This window comes from Narcine bancroftii, chromosome 10 (assembly GCF_036971445.1).
Source record: "Narcine bancroftii isolate sNarBan1 chromosome 10, sNarBan1.hap1, whole genome shotgun sequence".
Lineage (NCBI taxonomy): Eukaryota > Metazoa > Chordata > Chondrichthyes > Torpediniformes > Narcinidae > Narcine > Narcine bancroftii.
The window spans coordinates 8,623,225-8,639,488 of record NC_091478.1 but is presented as its reverse complement, the minus strand read 5'-3'; the positions used below and the strand labels follow the sequence as shown (position 1 = coordinate 8,639,488).

The window sequence follows — 16,264 nt, the reverse complement described above, 5'->3', positions numbered from 1 at the left end:
CAGATCACAGCTGAAACAGAAAAGGACACAGTTCTACAGAAAGTCATTAAGAATCTGAATGATGACCTAGAAGTGAATGTCAGCCATTCTATAATATCAGAGTTGAGCTGCATTGTCAATGGGCTTCTACTCAGCCAGAGCAGAAATGTCATTCCTCAATCACTGCCACAAGAGATGCTGAGAAAGGTGCATGAGGGGCAGCTTGGAATGGAAAAATGCAAGAGGGCCAGAACTGTTGTTTATTGACCAGGGATAATACTGCCATTGATAGGATGGTTTCAAGCTGTGAAATCTGTTTGAAACATCGCAAAGCAAGCACAGGAACCCATGATCATAACTGACATAGCAGCAGAACTATGACAAAAAGTTGGGACTGATCTGTGCCACATGGATGGAAATAATTACTTGCTGGTTATTTATCATCTATCAAACTATCCGGAGTTTGTGCTGCATTTGTGTTGAACTTTAAATTAAAAGAATACTGTATTAATATGTCATGTTAGATTAAACATTTCAAGAAAATGCTACCACCAGGAGGAGTTGGAGATGGAGTGTGTTGCATCTGGGGAATGTTGCATCTTGGGAATGCTGTTGCATCTTGGGTAGATTCAATGTGGATGCCTCGACATGAGGTGTGGGTTCTGTTCTTTGTGCTGTTGGCTTAGTCAATAAATCTAGTTGTTTAAAAAGAACCTATGTTTCTTTATTGTAATAAAAGAAACATCACAGCTACTCTATGACATTTTTGTTTTAAAAACAAAGAAATTTAGCCAGAGCCTAGACATAATGGAAGATCTTTTTTTTTACTTTGGGAAAAGGTTTGTAAAAATTAGTTTAAGAAAGTTAAATTTCAAACTCCCGCACATAAACAAAAAACCCACTCTAGTTGACTATGAAAGTTAGCGGGAATGGAAGTGACTGTTTATCCCATTATCCCACCTTGGAGAGTGTTATTCCATAATGTGATTCCACATTTCCAGAACTGGGCAGATGGAGTGCTTGTTCCAGAAACATTCCTGCTCTCAATTCAGCTGTCTATAGTGACCAGACTTCCAACGATTTCTTCCTCCTGTAAGAAAGCTCCTACTGCAGAGAGTACAAAAGTATCTGCCCCTTGTCCTGATTCTGCAAGGTGGATTGAGCTGAAAGAGCCAACGACACAACTGGGCTGCTGGAAATGTAGAAATAGTGCCGTAAACACACTGAACAACTGCAGATGTTTATTATATTAGTTACAACATACAAAATGCACCGTTGAGAATACGGTTTAGTACAGTATCAATATTTTACAGCCACAATTCTGTTAATTCTATATTTATTGTTGAGGCAGAATGCAATAGCAACAGAATGCTAGTATTAGAAAGCTTTCCTATTCATCACTGTCACTTGAAAGCAGAACTGGCAGGTTGATGCTTGCAGTTGTAACTGCAGTTTGTAACTAACAGTGTTGTGGTAAATGCTTCGACCTCTGAAGAAAGACAGTTCCTTAGGGGATATTTACACTCTTCCAATCTGTCAGATACTGTGTACATCTGTTGTATATACGTAGGCTGGAATTTAACAGAGTTGCAGAGGTTAGCAACCTATAGTTCAGCAAAAGTGAATGAAAAAAATCTCTCAGCTACTTATAGACTACGTTGAATAAAAGGGAACAGCAATGTGGAAATATGAATGTAATAGCTTTTCAATGCTCTGTATGTTCCTGTTTTGATGCCTGTGCATTTGGTTTGTGGTCTCACTTTCCCTTGTTGCTTTCAATAGACATGAACCAATAACAGTTAGTATTTAAGGCAGGCTTGATGCCTTGCCAAACACATTAGCCGCTTTCAGGTGCTCGGACACAGATAATGCGGCAGGGTGGGGGAGTGCAGCTGGGATATATTCAGGTGGCCCCAGAAAAGATGCCTTTCTGTCACCTGAACGTGCTGGCTGAAGGAGCCGTGTCTGAGCGAACGCTGGTTCCTGTGGACTGTGGCCGTAGTCCCACTGCTGCTTCAGGTGCAGCGGGGGATTTTCCGAGCCAGAGAATATACCTACAGGGGTAAGTGCTCTTCCTGTCCGGGTTCTCCACTTTCAGGTGGCCACCCGACAGCCGCATTGGGGTAAAATAGGTGGCTTTACAGTCAGGTATTCTGGCCGCCTGAAATAAATACAATATAAATATCCTGATTAAATAACTACAAAACAATGTAACAAGTATAGAAAATGATGTCATCTCAAGTAAAGAATGAACAAAATGCTAAACAGCCAGATTATCTTGGAAAATTTAGAAAAAAACAGAAAATGTGGCAAAAACTCAGTCAGTGAGGCAGGCATATGTGGGAAGAGTAACAGTTCATAGTTTGGGTCCAGGACTCCTTTTATTTCAGATTTCTAGCATCTGCTGCCTATTTGACAGCTCAACTCAAGTAGTCATTTTAATTTCACAGATTTACATGAACCAAACCAAACACCCTAAATAAGTCCACATTCTTGATCTGTCCTGAATGATCAGGTCAGAGCTAAAGATTCCCTGTTTGCAGCCTTGGGCGAGGAAGAGGAAGCTGCTGCTCACTTGAGAAATGTTTGTGTGTGGAGGAAAGGTCAGGCTTCTTTCACTTGCTGTCACTCACCATAGCCACTCAAAGATGTGAAATGAATAAATGGATAAGATGCAGTGAGACTGTCAATACCTTTTAATGGAATCACTGTCTGATGGAAATGAAAAATGGTAACAAATAGTTTTTTTTCCCCTAAAAATATTGAAGCCAATTAAAGGCCACTAATAAATTTGAAGTTATTGCCATTAATGGTCTGTGGGCATTTTTGTGTGTGATTATGGAACACAGAATAGTATATCACAGGAACAAATCATTCAGCCTACAATATCTGTGCTGAACATGATCCCAAATTCAACTAAAGTAGAACATAGAACAGCCAATGCTGAGTTAGATAATGCAACATTATGCTACTCAGAATTAATGTAAAGGCAGTCTGAATGCACAACCCATCAGTGAGGGGAAGCTGTGTCTGTAATTAATGTACAATGACAATAAACATGGGCCAGTAAATGAATCGGCGCAGGTAACAACACTGCACCTGAAGCTGTTAGTGAAATCCAGTTAATGAAAATGAGAGGACTTATCTCTATATGCATCTGCTATTAACCATCTCATTTTTTCCTCTCATCATATCCAATTAGCACCTTTTGGTGGCTGGTCTGGCCTCTTCCCCCTTTCTCTCTAGTCTTTAATTAAGATGCTTGCCTGGTTTTTGCTTACAGCTTGAAGAAGGGCTCAGGCCTGAAGCGTACATCCTATGCACACTGCAAGTCCGACTGACTTCCTCCAGCATTTCTGTGTGTATTTACTAAAATTCTCAGCGTCTGCAGACTTTTGTGTTTCACTTACATCAGTTGAACCAATACAGTGAAGTTGGAAGGTCATGTTGTTGTTGTAGAAGACATTTGTGAGGCCCCATTTGGAGAATTGGGTTCCATTTTGGTCACCGTGCTGCAGAAAAGATTTTTCCAAGCTGGAGTGGGTGCAGAAAAGATTTAATAGAATGTTTCCAGGCCTCAGGGACCCGAGCTGGAACGTGGAGAGAGGGGTGTGGTTAAGTGCCAGGTACAGGCTGCCGAATGAGGTGATAGAGAAATTTAAGAAAATAATTAGATTGATACATGGATAGGATAGGTTTAGAGGGATATGAGCCAAAGGCAGGTGGGTGAAATGGTGGCGATGGGGTATTTTGGTTGGCTTGGGCAAGTTGTGCAGAAGGACTTGTTTCCAAGTTGAAAAAATTTATATCTATAAAAATGCTATGTATAAACAATAATTTTATATTCTCATATCCCAAGCAATTTAAATTTCCTGAACCGTCTACTGTGCAGAACTTTATAGAATGCCTTGATGACATCAGTGTATATAATGTCTACAGTTCTGCCCTCTTTAACCTTCTTGAACACATCTTTAAAAAATTCAGGTTTATGAGACATGACCTCCCACATACAAAACCATGCTGACTATCCCCTAATCAACCCATGTCCATCCAACTGCATGTATATCTTCTCTCTCAGATTATTCTTCAGTAACTTGCCAACGACAGATGAAAGGCTCACTGGTCTCTCCTTCCCAAGCTTTTCCCTGTTGCCTTTCTTGAATAGAGAAACAGAAACACAAAAAATAGATGCTGGAATTTTGAATGAACAAAGAGAAGCTGGAGGGACTCATTGGGTCAGAGAGTATCCTTGAGTAGAAATGGTCAGTCAACGTTTGGGTCAAGAGCCTTTATCAAGATTCAGATGGAATGATTACGGTAGGTCATAAAATTAAATGGAACACACTCAGGATGATGCAATTACTTTTTATTTGACAGGTTGTGACACCATCAGGTGCAAGTGATGTGAGAAGTGACTATGTCAGGTTTTTAATACATCACAAATTATTGAAGGGAATGGAGGTTAAAGGGTAGGAAACATGTATTCATGTTCACTAATCATATAAAACTTACACAGTAATATGGAATTTTTTTGGTCAAAGTGCTTTGTCCTTATAATTTTTGTCCAGTTAAAAAAGATCCTTGGAGGAGGTGAGGGAGGTGCAGAGGTGAAAGGCTTTTCTGAATTATGCAACATTCGTGGCCAAACACTAAAACTTGGGGAAAGAGAGAAGCAAAATGGAAGGGAAGTGGGAAAATAAATTTTAGGGCTGAAAAAGGTTTTAAGAAATGGATAGGGCAACAGGAAAGCCAACGAGTGTGAATGTGATAGGTTTTGAGGAAGCATTGGAAGGCATGAGCTCGAAGTAACTCCAATGGGAAAAATGAAACAGGGCTTAACTGAGTGACATGACAGGCGAGAAACCAAGAGAGAGAACAAAGGATAGAAAGAATTTTATGAAAGCTGAAAAGACTGCAGTCAGAGAGACAACATAATGTATTAATTGGGAAAATAACAAAATGCTCAAAGCAGTCAGACAGCATTTCTCGAAAAGAAAAATTGTTGTTATTTCAGATTTCCAGCATTTTTGATTCTATCATTATATTTGTGGATGATTTGAGGGATACAGTTGTGTACGGATAACCAATTTTTCTACTCCCAACTTTTGTGATATCAGGTTTTATTTTTCGATGGCACTTCTTGTTAATTAGCCTTAAGCGCTGGAAGGAAATGTTTGAATGGCTATGTATGCTACACTGTTTGCACAATAGGAAATGTAATAAATACTTCATCAAGTAGCAGTCCAGAACCTCTGGTGCACACATCTCTGAGGACCTACCTCCAGCACTGACCTGATGTCTGTTAACAGCCTGTGATGTCAAAGTCTTTTTTCACAATTTTTATATCTTTAATAACCAGATAATTATAAAATAGGTTTTCATTTAATTAAAATAAATTTTAAAAAATAGAATGCAAAATAGGTGAAATTATTAATGAACATAACATTTCAGAGAACTAATGTAAGCAAAATGCAATTAATCCTTGCTAAAAGACCAGATACAAAATGTATCCAAGTCTTCAGCTTAGGACATGACACAGTGATATACTTGCCCAAAACTCAATAATTTCATTGACTTAAGAAAAAGCAGGAGAATGGGGTCGAAAAGAACAATTTGAATGGCAGAGCAGACACGATGGACTGATCGATCTAATTCTGGGCCTGAGTTTTATTATCTTATGATCGGGATGGAATGAGAGGTATAATATGCAGGATCTGACCACCCATCTGTTCTGCACTTACATTTCATACATAGGCTGAGAGGACTGTACTGCACTGATGGATGCAATGCAGCAAAACAATGGTTCTGTTTGGAATTGCCATTTTGCTGTCAGTACCATCAGAACTATACAATTCCATGGCAGTGTTCTTGTGGAATGTTAACCCACAAGATATATTCATCAAGAGAATTTGGAATCATTTTTTTGATACTATGCCACCTACTGCTTATCTTCTATTGCACCTTTGAATCCAATTTCCCCAAACTATCTCAACTTTGTTGTCTTTGTTTAAATTTAAGATCTGTTTCAGATTTGTTTAATAAGAAATTCTATACTATGAGCACTCTTCCCCAGAGGATCCATTACTGTAAGATTACTAATCAATCCTGCTTCATTAGATAAACTGCCCCATTCCCCAGTTGATTACCCGACATCTGTTTGCAGAAAATAGTCTCAGATGTATTACACGAATTGTCCTACATTTACTAATTTGGTTTGCACACTCTATGAAGATTAAGGTCCCCAATGATTACTGCTTATTCTTGTTTCACGCTCCTTTAATTTGACGATATATATTTTATCCATCACTAATACTGTCCTAACCTTGGTCTCCGTGCACCATATCCCTATAAAGATTGATTCATATCAAGCCAATACATTCTATTTATGCTATTAATTCATTGATCTTGATGTAAATATTTTTCTCATTCAGAGATATATTTTCGAATTTAAATTTTTACTAGCTTTCTCTGACATGGTCACTGATGCCATTACTACTAATATACTGCCTTTTACTGACACAATGTGCTTAATTTTATCAATATCCCTACCTTGCTGTACAGCTTTGACATTTCACAATTATTGTTCTTTGTCTATTTCCTCTCATCATCCTTCTTTGTTTTCAATTGAAAATTTAATTTGTTGTAACATTTGTTCTGGTTTGGATTGAGACCATTCCAATGGATCGGTTTTCCTTCCTCATGAAGGACACCAATACACATGTGGCTCAAACGTGTACTTAAACCTATAATTTCCTTGCCACAATCTTAATTTGTATGTAATTCAGGGAAAAATTTACAAATGACCATTTTCTATAAATTTGAATATTATTTTGTATGCTTGTCAGAGCATCATTCTTCAATAATCCCATGTTGTTGATTCTTGGAGGGATCAAAGTTAAACCTCTTCCGAGCAACTACCCTCCAAGTTGCTCTCCCCTTAAACTATATTCTCCAACCAATTTTATTTTCCATTTTTCAAATCTCAGGTTTTTCTTTTTATTAAATGTCAAAGTACTGTATCTTGCTAATCTTTTCTCTACATACAATACCATACAACAGACAACTTGCTACAGTCATGTTAAATGTGGTTATGTTGCTAAACAGATACACACCAGCTGGCTAATTGGATAAAGCAAGCATGCATTGAGATTAATAACCAGTTAATCTCATTTTTGAATTGAAGGGCCCTGTGCAAGTGGTGACATGTGCAATGAACAGAAAGTAGAAGCAAATTTACAAAAATAAGATACAACAAATCAGTAAATAATATTTTGCAGACTAACAGTAATGCTAATAGTTGACTATTAATTAGACATTAAGCTCAGTCATTGGCAATGAGTAGAGTTATTTCAACAAAATGTTTGAATAATATACAGGAATATCCTGTATAACATGGTGAATGCGTTCCAAGTAAGTTCATGTTATGGAAAACCACACTGTTCAAAGCATTGTTACAATGCACTTTAACAAAATACATTCCAATCCTATAATTATTTATTCTTTTACCCAGAACACTTATGCAAACATGTGGAATAAATATTTAAAAGGGATCTATAAAACTGAAAAATGACAAAGATCTTTATTGGCAATAAGTGAACATTGTTTATTGAAGAAAGTAGTTTGCATTTCTTTAGTTCCAGCTCCCCTGCCTGTCTCCGGGAAACTCAGTCCGCAATGTCCGTCAGGTGAGGAGGGGAGTTGGGGTGGAGGTGAAGCTCGTCTTGGGGCTGCGGAGATACAGAGCCAGGTGATCATTGGACACCTGCCTTTGGCTTGGGTCGGTTACTGTCCTGAGGGAGCAGTCATGGACCTTGGACAGGGACCGACCACTCAAGAGGGTGACTGACCAGGACAGCGACTGCCCGGGATGAGGACCGACCACTCAAGAGGGTGACTGACCAAGACAGCGACTGCTCGGGATGGGGATTTGCACATTTTCTCTTGAAAATGTTGTCATTTTGAATTGACTGCAAATTACATGCTGAAAGAGTAGCTAACCAACCTGAAATCATCCCAAAATAGGCACAAGGTCAACCAATTATGTCACTAATTTTACAAGATGCAAATAGAAATAAAAATTAGGCTATTCACTAACTGTATCTTAATCCTGGTGAAGAAGTGCAGAAATTATATTTTTATCTGTGTTGTATCAAAACCCACTCTGTTCAAAACTATGTTATACAGGATATGCCTGTATTGAATAAAATAATTTGATAGTTGGTTAAACAAACTGTTCAAAGATTAAGCCAAAAGGAACTCATAATGATATATATCAGATAAACAAATTCCTCTTTTCATAATAATGTAGATGACTGAAGACCAGTTGAAAAATTATAGGTAATCAAACAAAGTTTGTGGAAGGGAAATCATGTTTGACTAATTTTCTGAAATTTATTTGTGGAAATTACGCAATGGATAAAGGGGAATGGAGAATGTTTGATAAGGTGCTATATTTAATACTATTATGGAAAATAAAAGCTCATTGTGTAGGAGGTTAAATATCAGATAAAATAAAGGCTAGCCAAGATAACAGGAAATTTGGAAAGATGCAACAAGAGTTGGTGCTGGGGTCTTAACTTATCACTTATAATAACAAATTATTTGTAAGGTTTAGTTTGCTAAATTTACTGGTGGCACAGGTAGGCAAGAAAGTAAGATGTGAGATGTCATATAGATAGATTAAGTGGACAAAGATCTGTTAAGTAGAGTATAATGTAGAGAGGATAAAAATCACCAAATTTGTCAGAAAAAATAATAAGAGACCACATAACTCTGTGGTGCAGAGGGATTTGGGTATCTTATTGATAAGAAAAGCTAACAAAATGTTATTGTTCATTGCTGGTATAATTGATTATGTAAGGTAATAGGGTACTGGTGAGATCACGCGCAGTTTTGCATACCATATTGGTCACCTTATTTAAAGAAGGGCAAATGCATCAGAGGTAGTTCAGAGAAGGTTTGCTGGACCTGAGGCTGGAGGTTATTCTCCAAGGTAAAATACATCTTTTGGAGTTTAGAAAAATCAGAGAACATTTGGTTGAAACCTGTATGATCCTGAGCAGTCAAGACAGCAGGAATGTGAAGACATTTTCTCTTAGAACTAAAGGGACACTATTTAAAATAAGTGGTCGCCCATCTGAGAGCGGTGGCAAATATTTTTTATCTCATTGGAACTCTCTCTCAGGGCAGTTGTTTGAATAATTTCAAGACAGTCAAAATTAGTGTAGAGGTTAACGTCAGATAAGCAACGATCTCAATGAATAAAAGAGCAGGCTCAAAATGTGGAATGGGCTATTTCTAGTCCTATTTTCTGTGCTTTCAGCTTCCATTATGGCTCCCTTATATAAAAAAAATTCAGCATGAAGAAATACTTATTCACCTCTCCATTTTCTGAATAATGGAAAATGTATAATTTCACTAACAATTCCAATCTGAAGGTCTAATTCCTTTACTTCAACAGCTATGGCTATTCTTCTACTTAAAGTACCTCACTGCCATACCCTCCTGATCAACACAGAGCCTTAATGGAATAAACTGAGCAGAATTTAATTTCCAAGAACTGTTTTTCTAATTAGCATGCTGCACTACATAGCAAACATAATCAAGACGTTAGGTAATGCCTGTAACAAACTAAGGTGCATCTTTAAATTTCATACGGTACCTCATTTAGAAAAAAAAATCAAACGTTACAACTGGGTTCTTTGTTCAGTTTTTAATCTGGTATACACTTAAATCAGCATCTTTTAAGCATCAACAATATGTGCCGTTTCTAACAGGGAGAATGCTGCCAAATCACTTGTGATGTTCAATTTGGCACATGTCTTCTTTGCAAATAGTTTTGAAGACTAAATAATGACATGACCCCATGAATTAGATCCCTAAAAGGCATTTGTTGAAAAACTGCTAGAAATTTGTTTTCTTGATCAAGAAACTAATGTTCTTTGGTCAGAAGGACAAGAAATCTTATTTCAAGCAGAACTCTGAAATACCATTGCCTTTGTGCTAAGTGGGTGTCCTTATTGATATGGTTGGCTTCAATACCAGCGTTTATTTGCTCCTCTCTGTGAAACTATTTCATCTTGCATTTTAACAATTATAAAGAGAGCTGAGAAGACGTAAATGTACTTTCTGTCAAAATCTAGACAGATAAAATCAGGTTCAGAAATGCTGGAATTAAAAACAAACAAACACACACTTGCAAGAATGCATCAAACACTTGCACCTGAAATTTTTACATTTGAAATCACCAAGGAAGTTCTCTAACAGATGTGTGGAATGAAAATTTACCAGCAAAAGTTTTATCTCCCAATTGTCACTTCTGGATACAAGGAGTGAGAAGTATAAACTCCATGAGGATATTGTTCAGAATCAGAAACTGATATTTCTGGCAGTTCCATTATTTTAATTGGCTGAGTAAGCCACTACCCGATATAGTGGTATTTTAGTTCAAAGTTTGTCATGCAGTGGTTCAGTTTAAAGCTAAGATAACTTTTACACATTGAGTATCACATTAATTTTTTAATTTACAGAATTTAGAATGATCATGTTCTCCATCCAACTTGGCTGGCGCACTGAGATCAGTCTTCCCAGACAAAAAGTGGCTGCACAGAGCTGATTAAGTTACTTTTCTCAGAACAATTCTCACACATCCTTGACTAATTGTTTCTACTGCAGTATTTAAACTGCTCCTGCTTATAATTCATAAAAGAATTGCTTGCTCCTTTCACGATTTAGATGTTTCTTTAATGCATCTATTCCATTGGAGACATAAATTAATTTGTAAATTATATTTTATAAATATACATAAGCAGATATTGATGGAAAGCTTGGACGTTACTCACCGAGCTCTCCTGCAGTCTTGACGTCAATGTTGTCATATCCACTGCCTATCCGTACAATTATGCGCAGGGCTTTGAACTTCTCCAGATCTTCTCTGGTCAGAGTAATGTTGTGGTACATTAATGCACCCACAGCTTCATTTAAAACCTACAGACAAAGATATGATTTAACTAAAGCTAATATGAAGAGATGTGACAATGTTGATTCAGTGCCAACTTTAGCCCTGTGAGCTTTACACACACAGCTGTAAAGATGTACATATTTGAGGCTACAGGATTATAGATGTTATTGTCTTAATGTGTACAGACAGTGTTTACTGAACCCCAATGTCAGGTCTAACCACAAAAGCAATTACAAGCAGAAAAGCTTCTTTGGTTCCATCAGTCGTATTGACTCAAAATGAATTTTGCCATCACTTTTATGTAAATGATAGGACGTTGCAAATTTCCGCAGTTTTTAGATCTGCAAAAATATTCAGAGAGGAGGAACTCTGCTGTTTCAAACCAGAGACAGATTTGAGGTTGCACATCAGGTTATTCCCTGTGATTTTTCTTCGCAAGTGTACTGATACCAACAACAACCTTGCACTCAGTATCACCAAAACCAAGGAACTGATTGTTGATTTCAAGAAGGGGAAACCAGGTGTACGATCCAGTGATCATTGGGGGAATCAGAGATGGAGAGGGTGAGTAGGTTCTTGGGAGTCACTATCTTGAGGATCTTTCCTGGACCCAACACACAAATGGCATCATGAAGAAAGCATGTCAGTGCCTTCACTTCCTCAGGAGTTTGCAGAGGTTTGGTATGATATTGAAAACCCTGGCAAATTTCTACAGCTGTATGGTGGAAAGTGTGCTGACTGGCTGCATCATGGTCTAGTATGGGAACACCAATACCCCTAAGCATAAAGTCCTGCTTAAGGTAGTGGACACAGCCCAGGACATCATAGGTAAAACCCTCCCCACCATTGAGAACGTGTACAGGGAACATTGTCATTGGAAGCAGCAGCAATCATCAAGGATGCACTGTTCTGTTCAGCATATGCTCTATTCTCATTGCTATCATCAGGAAATAGGTATAGGTGACAAAAGACTCAGGTTCAGGAACAGCTGCTATCCCTCCACCATAAGCCTCCTCAACAACAAACTCAATCAGGGACTTATTTAAGGACTCTTATACTCAACTGATTTTTTTTCTATCTCTGTATTGCACAGTTCATTTACATTTCTTTATTTGTTTACATGTGTATATTGAGTCAGTTTTGTTTTTGCACAGCCAATCAGTGGTCATTTTGCCTCGCCTGAAGGAGAAAGAACCTCAGGGTTGTATGTGATGTCAAGTACCTTGACAATAAATCTGAAATATTAAGAATAGTATTATTGTTGTTACAGGTTTTCTACAAATAGTACAATATACTCAAAAAACAGATGTTGTGCAGAAATTGGCTAGCATTAACGACACAGGACTAATTCAAACTTTGTTCGTTTAACAATGAGAAAGCCATTTTGTTCCTGGCAATGGAGTGATATTGGTGATATTAACAGCATTTGCAGGATCCCTCCATACAGTTAAAAGACAATATGGAAATAACAGAAATCCTGATACAGATAGTTTACTCTGCAAAGGGTTTAGGAGCTTTGTTGAGGCACTGTTTTTACAGCTTTTTTACCACTTCATCAGGGTATCTTGTCCATGTTCAGTGCTAATCATAAATCCTGGCAATACACAAACTTCAGTGTGACTTGTAGTACATGGAATTTGGGTCCAAAGCCAAATACAAACACTATTTAGCTCACCAAAATAAAGCTTTCACATTAACAGAGGAGTAAACCACTGTGAGTCAGGTTACAGACTAGGAATCAGATTTATTAAATATTGCAATTGGACAATAACAAGAAGTCAATATTGTGGTTTCTATAAAACACCTTCACACATAAAACAGAACTGATGCATAAGGTTTGCCGACCTGCAGAAAATTCTCAGCCTCCATCAAAACTGGCACAAATCAAAATTGAATTCAGCCATGGAGAGAACAATTAGTGCCTTTAACTGGAAAATGGAACATGAGGAACAAAAAAATGTTTTCTAATTTATTCAGTTCCTGACGTGCACAGAATGTCATGGAGGAGTTCAACTATGTGAAATGACTCAGGAAGCCAGAATTATGTACGCCTTCAATCACAGAAGGTGGTGAGGAATTTATTGGAGGTAACCAGCATTAGGAAGGGTTCTGACAGAGGAAAGGCTGGCAGTAAGATCTGAAAGCAAGGGGCACCAAATTAAGAAAAATCAGCAAAATAATTAGAGAGGCTCTATGGAGTATTTTTTTTTAAACAATCGAGAATTCACTCACAAAACTTTTGCTGAATTAGATTCAACAATTATTTTCAAAGTGATTTGAACATGTATTTTGCCAAGGTTGTCTGGGAAAATTATTGGGAAGAAGGATCCACTGAATAATTCTTAAAAAGGATGGCATATTTGGGTTGAACTCTGTTGCATTTCATTGAAGTTTCTTGCATCCAAATGAATTCACCCAAGATAAAAGTATATTTTCCTTAGCTGACTCCCTTTTAAAGAAGTTAAGCGGGTGGTCTACACATAATCTACAAGAGGCTTTATTTCTTAGTTAAGGATGCAATGCCATTTCAGCACCAGTAATCGGGACCCAGGTTCGAATCATATACTGTCTCTAAGGAGTTTGCACGTTCTCTCCATGTCTGTGTGGGATTTTCCATGTGCTCCAGTTTCCTACCACCATTCAAAACATATCGGGGTTGAGGTTAATCGAGTAGAATTGGGCTGCATGGGTTTGTGGGCCAGAATGACCTGTTACTGTGCTGTATGTCTAAATTTAATTCAAATTTAAAATTTAAATTTAAAAGGACAGGGCTAGAGCACAGGTAAAGTAGTCTCTGCAGTGGGGTAGCAGTGTATGCTGTGGGGTAGCAAAAGAGTAAAATCAGATAGGAGCCAAGCTTAGCTTCTGAGATTTGCCATCAAAAGTGTCAGGTGTTCATGAAGCTGTGGAACGTACCTGACTAAAAATCAGAGGTATTCTTTCAGCATGAGTCATAGAGATGTGCCTTGAGATGTATGCACCCCAAATTATATTAAACAGAGCTGGACCCATAAAAATGGACTAAACCTTGGGTGAAAGGCATCTACATCCAAATCCAGCCTACTGAATTCCACACTAAACCAAACTAGTTATAGCACAATAGTTGGACTCTGATATGTCACTGGCAGCCTTGCTTCTGTCCCTAAATGGAACTCTTCTTCCTTCAGCTTTACTTGCTTCGACTGCCCATGAGGAATCTGCATGACAGGTCACTTTTCAAAATGAACAAATGCTACTGACTTGGCAGCTGTTTCACTTCTTTCCTTCATGTACTTCTGAAATTATCTCCCTTGTGTGTAGAGTGACCCGACACTGCAAAAGCCCATCATGTGAGTCATTTTAAATTGAAGTTTGTTAGTTCTTCCCTTGTATGGTGATTTTCACGGGTGATTCTTTTCTATGCCCAGGCTGCACATGCTGCCAAATGCTCCAGATGGCAGGAATTATTCCAAGCCCAGTGGGGCCTATGCCAGAGGCAAATGACAAGTGATTTAGGAATTTCATCCTAAGGATTTCCACGGGGAGCTATGACAAAGTGCTCTGACAAAGGGTCATTGACCTGAAACATTAACTCTGTTCCTCCGTCCACAGATGCTGCTTTGACCTGTTCGGGGCTTTTAGCATTGTTTACTTATAGTTGTAATCATACAGACAAAAACAAGCCCTTTGGCCACCATGTCCATGTTGGCCACAATTCAGCATATTGTCGAATAATTTATCAATCTTCTACAGGTGCACTATAGAAATTATACTGACAGGTTGCACCACGGTCTGGTTTATTATCTCTAGGGCCCAGGAATCCTCAGAAGTTTGCGGAGGAGCTAGTGGAGTTATTCAAGTGAACCGGTACGGACTTGAAGGGCCGACATGGCCTGTTTCCGTGCTGTAAACGGCTATATGGTTATGGTTATAATGCAGAACGTTGCAGAAAGTGGGAAAGTTAGCTAAGTCCATCACAGGCACTAACCTCCCATCCTCAAGAAAGCAGCCAACATGAAAAAGGATTCCCATCACTTGAGTTACAATCTCTTTTCCCTCCAAGCAGAAGTTCAGAAGCATGAACTCCAGCAGCTATCAGGCACTTGAACCTTCCTACACTACCCTAACCCCAAGCATAAATTTCTCCAGGATCACCAGATAATCTGCCTGTACCATTAAAACATTACAGGTACTTTTTTTTCTCGCATTAACTGCAACTGTGAATATTTATCTATTATTTTATGTTCATCTTTTTCTGCCTTGGCCTTTGGGATAATTGAATGTATACTATTGTAGTTGGTGCATCTTATGCACCCATGAGGCTGCAGCAAGTAGGAATTTCAGTGCATCTATACATTGTACTTGTGTGTATGACGATAAATCATTTACCAGCATTTGGGTCATAGCTGTCTATGCCTTGGCGATTCACACGCTCGTCCAGATACTTCTGGTTCCAACCTCCCTTGGGTGAAAATGCATTTTCTCAGTTCCCTCTTTCAACCTCCAGCCCCTTAAATTGAACCTCTGGCCTCTGGTTTTAGCATCCTCTGCAATGGAGTAAAATTTATTTTCAATCATATCTCCGTCCCTTAATTTTATGCAGCTGAATCAAATCCCAACTTAGTCCCCCTCTCTCAGTACCACAAACCCAGACTGCCTTCTTTATTCTCATTCCATCTCAGGCAGCATCCTGGTCACCTACACAACACCCTTCTTCCAGTATGGTGACTCCTCTTCTTGTGGTGTAATCAATAATGTATAAATTTGTTTCATCACCTTCCTTTTCTTGTATTTTTTCAGATTTTCAGCATCTGCATCTTTTTATTTAATGTAATAATCAAATGTTCAGTTTAAAAAAAATAAAGTGGTGTACTTCAAACAAACATTTATGCAGATGTCAGATAGGCACAACAGTGCGGGTAGAAGTGACTATTGTTAATCTCACCCACCAAACATTTGCAATTGATTGGGCATTGATGCTTTCAAGGTTGAAAATGTTAGCACCCACCGATAGAGGTAGAGTTTTGGCAGAGATCACAAAGTGGCATATCAGGAGAATTGGGTGCTAGGATATATTTTTGTATCTACCTTGACATGCTCTGAGAGATTTTGTACATTTTAACAAGATCACCTTTCATCAACTGAAGCTCATTGACCCAGCTTCCATATTTCCCCTTATGGGATGTACAATATATAGAATCCCCTCATAGGAATACGTCCCTACTTACTGGACATCGTCACCAATGGCAAGTACTGTAATGAGGAATTGAGAGGGAATGGTCTTGGATGCTAACATCTTTGGTTTCTAATCCCACATAGTCTCATGGCAGTGGTTAAACATAGTCA

General features: G+C 38.3%; 1 protein-coding gene across 9 annotated transcripts in view; it reads right to left on the bottom strand.

Moving 5' to 3' along the window:
* The window catches only part of LOC138744119 (C-terminal-binding protein 2), a 202,761-nt gene that overhangs the window by 38,698 nt on the left and 147,799 nt on the right, over window positions 1-16,264 (bottom strand). For all 9 annotated transcript variants that reach the window (XM_069899714.1, XM_069899716.1, XM_069899713.1 and 6 more), the window contains one exon: window positions 10,821-10,965. In XM_069899714.1, the coding sequence (XP_069755815.1) occupies window positions 10,821-10,965 (145 nt within the window). The remainder of the gene's footprint in view (window positions 1-10,820; window positions 10,966-16,264) is intronic.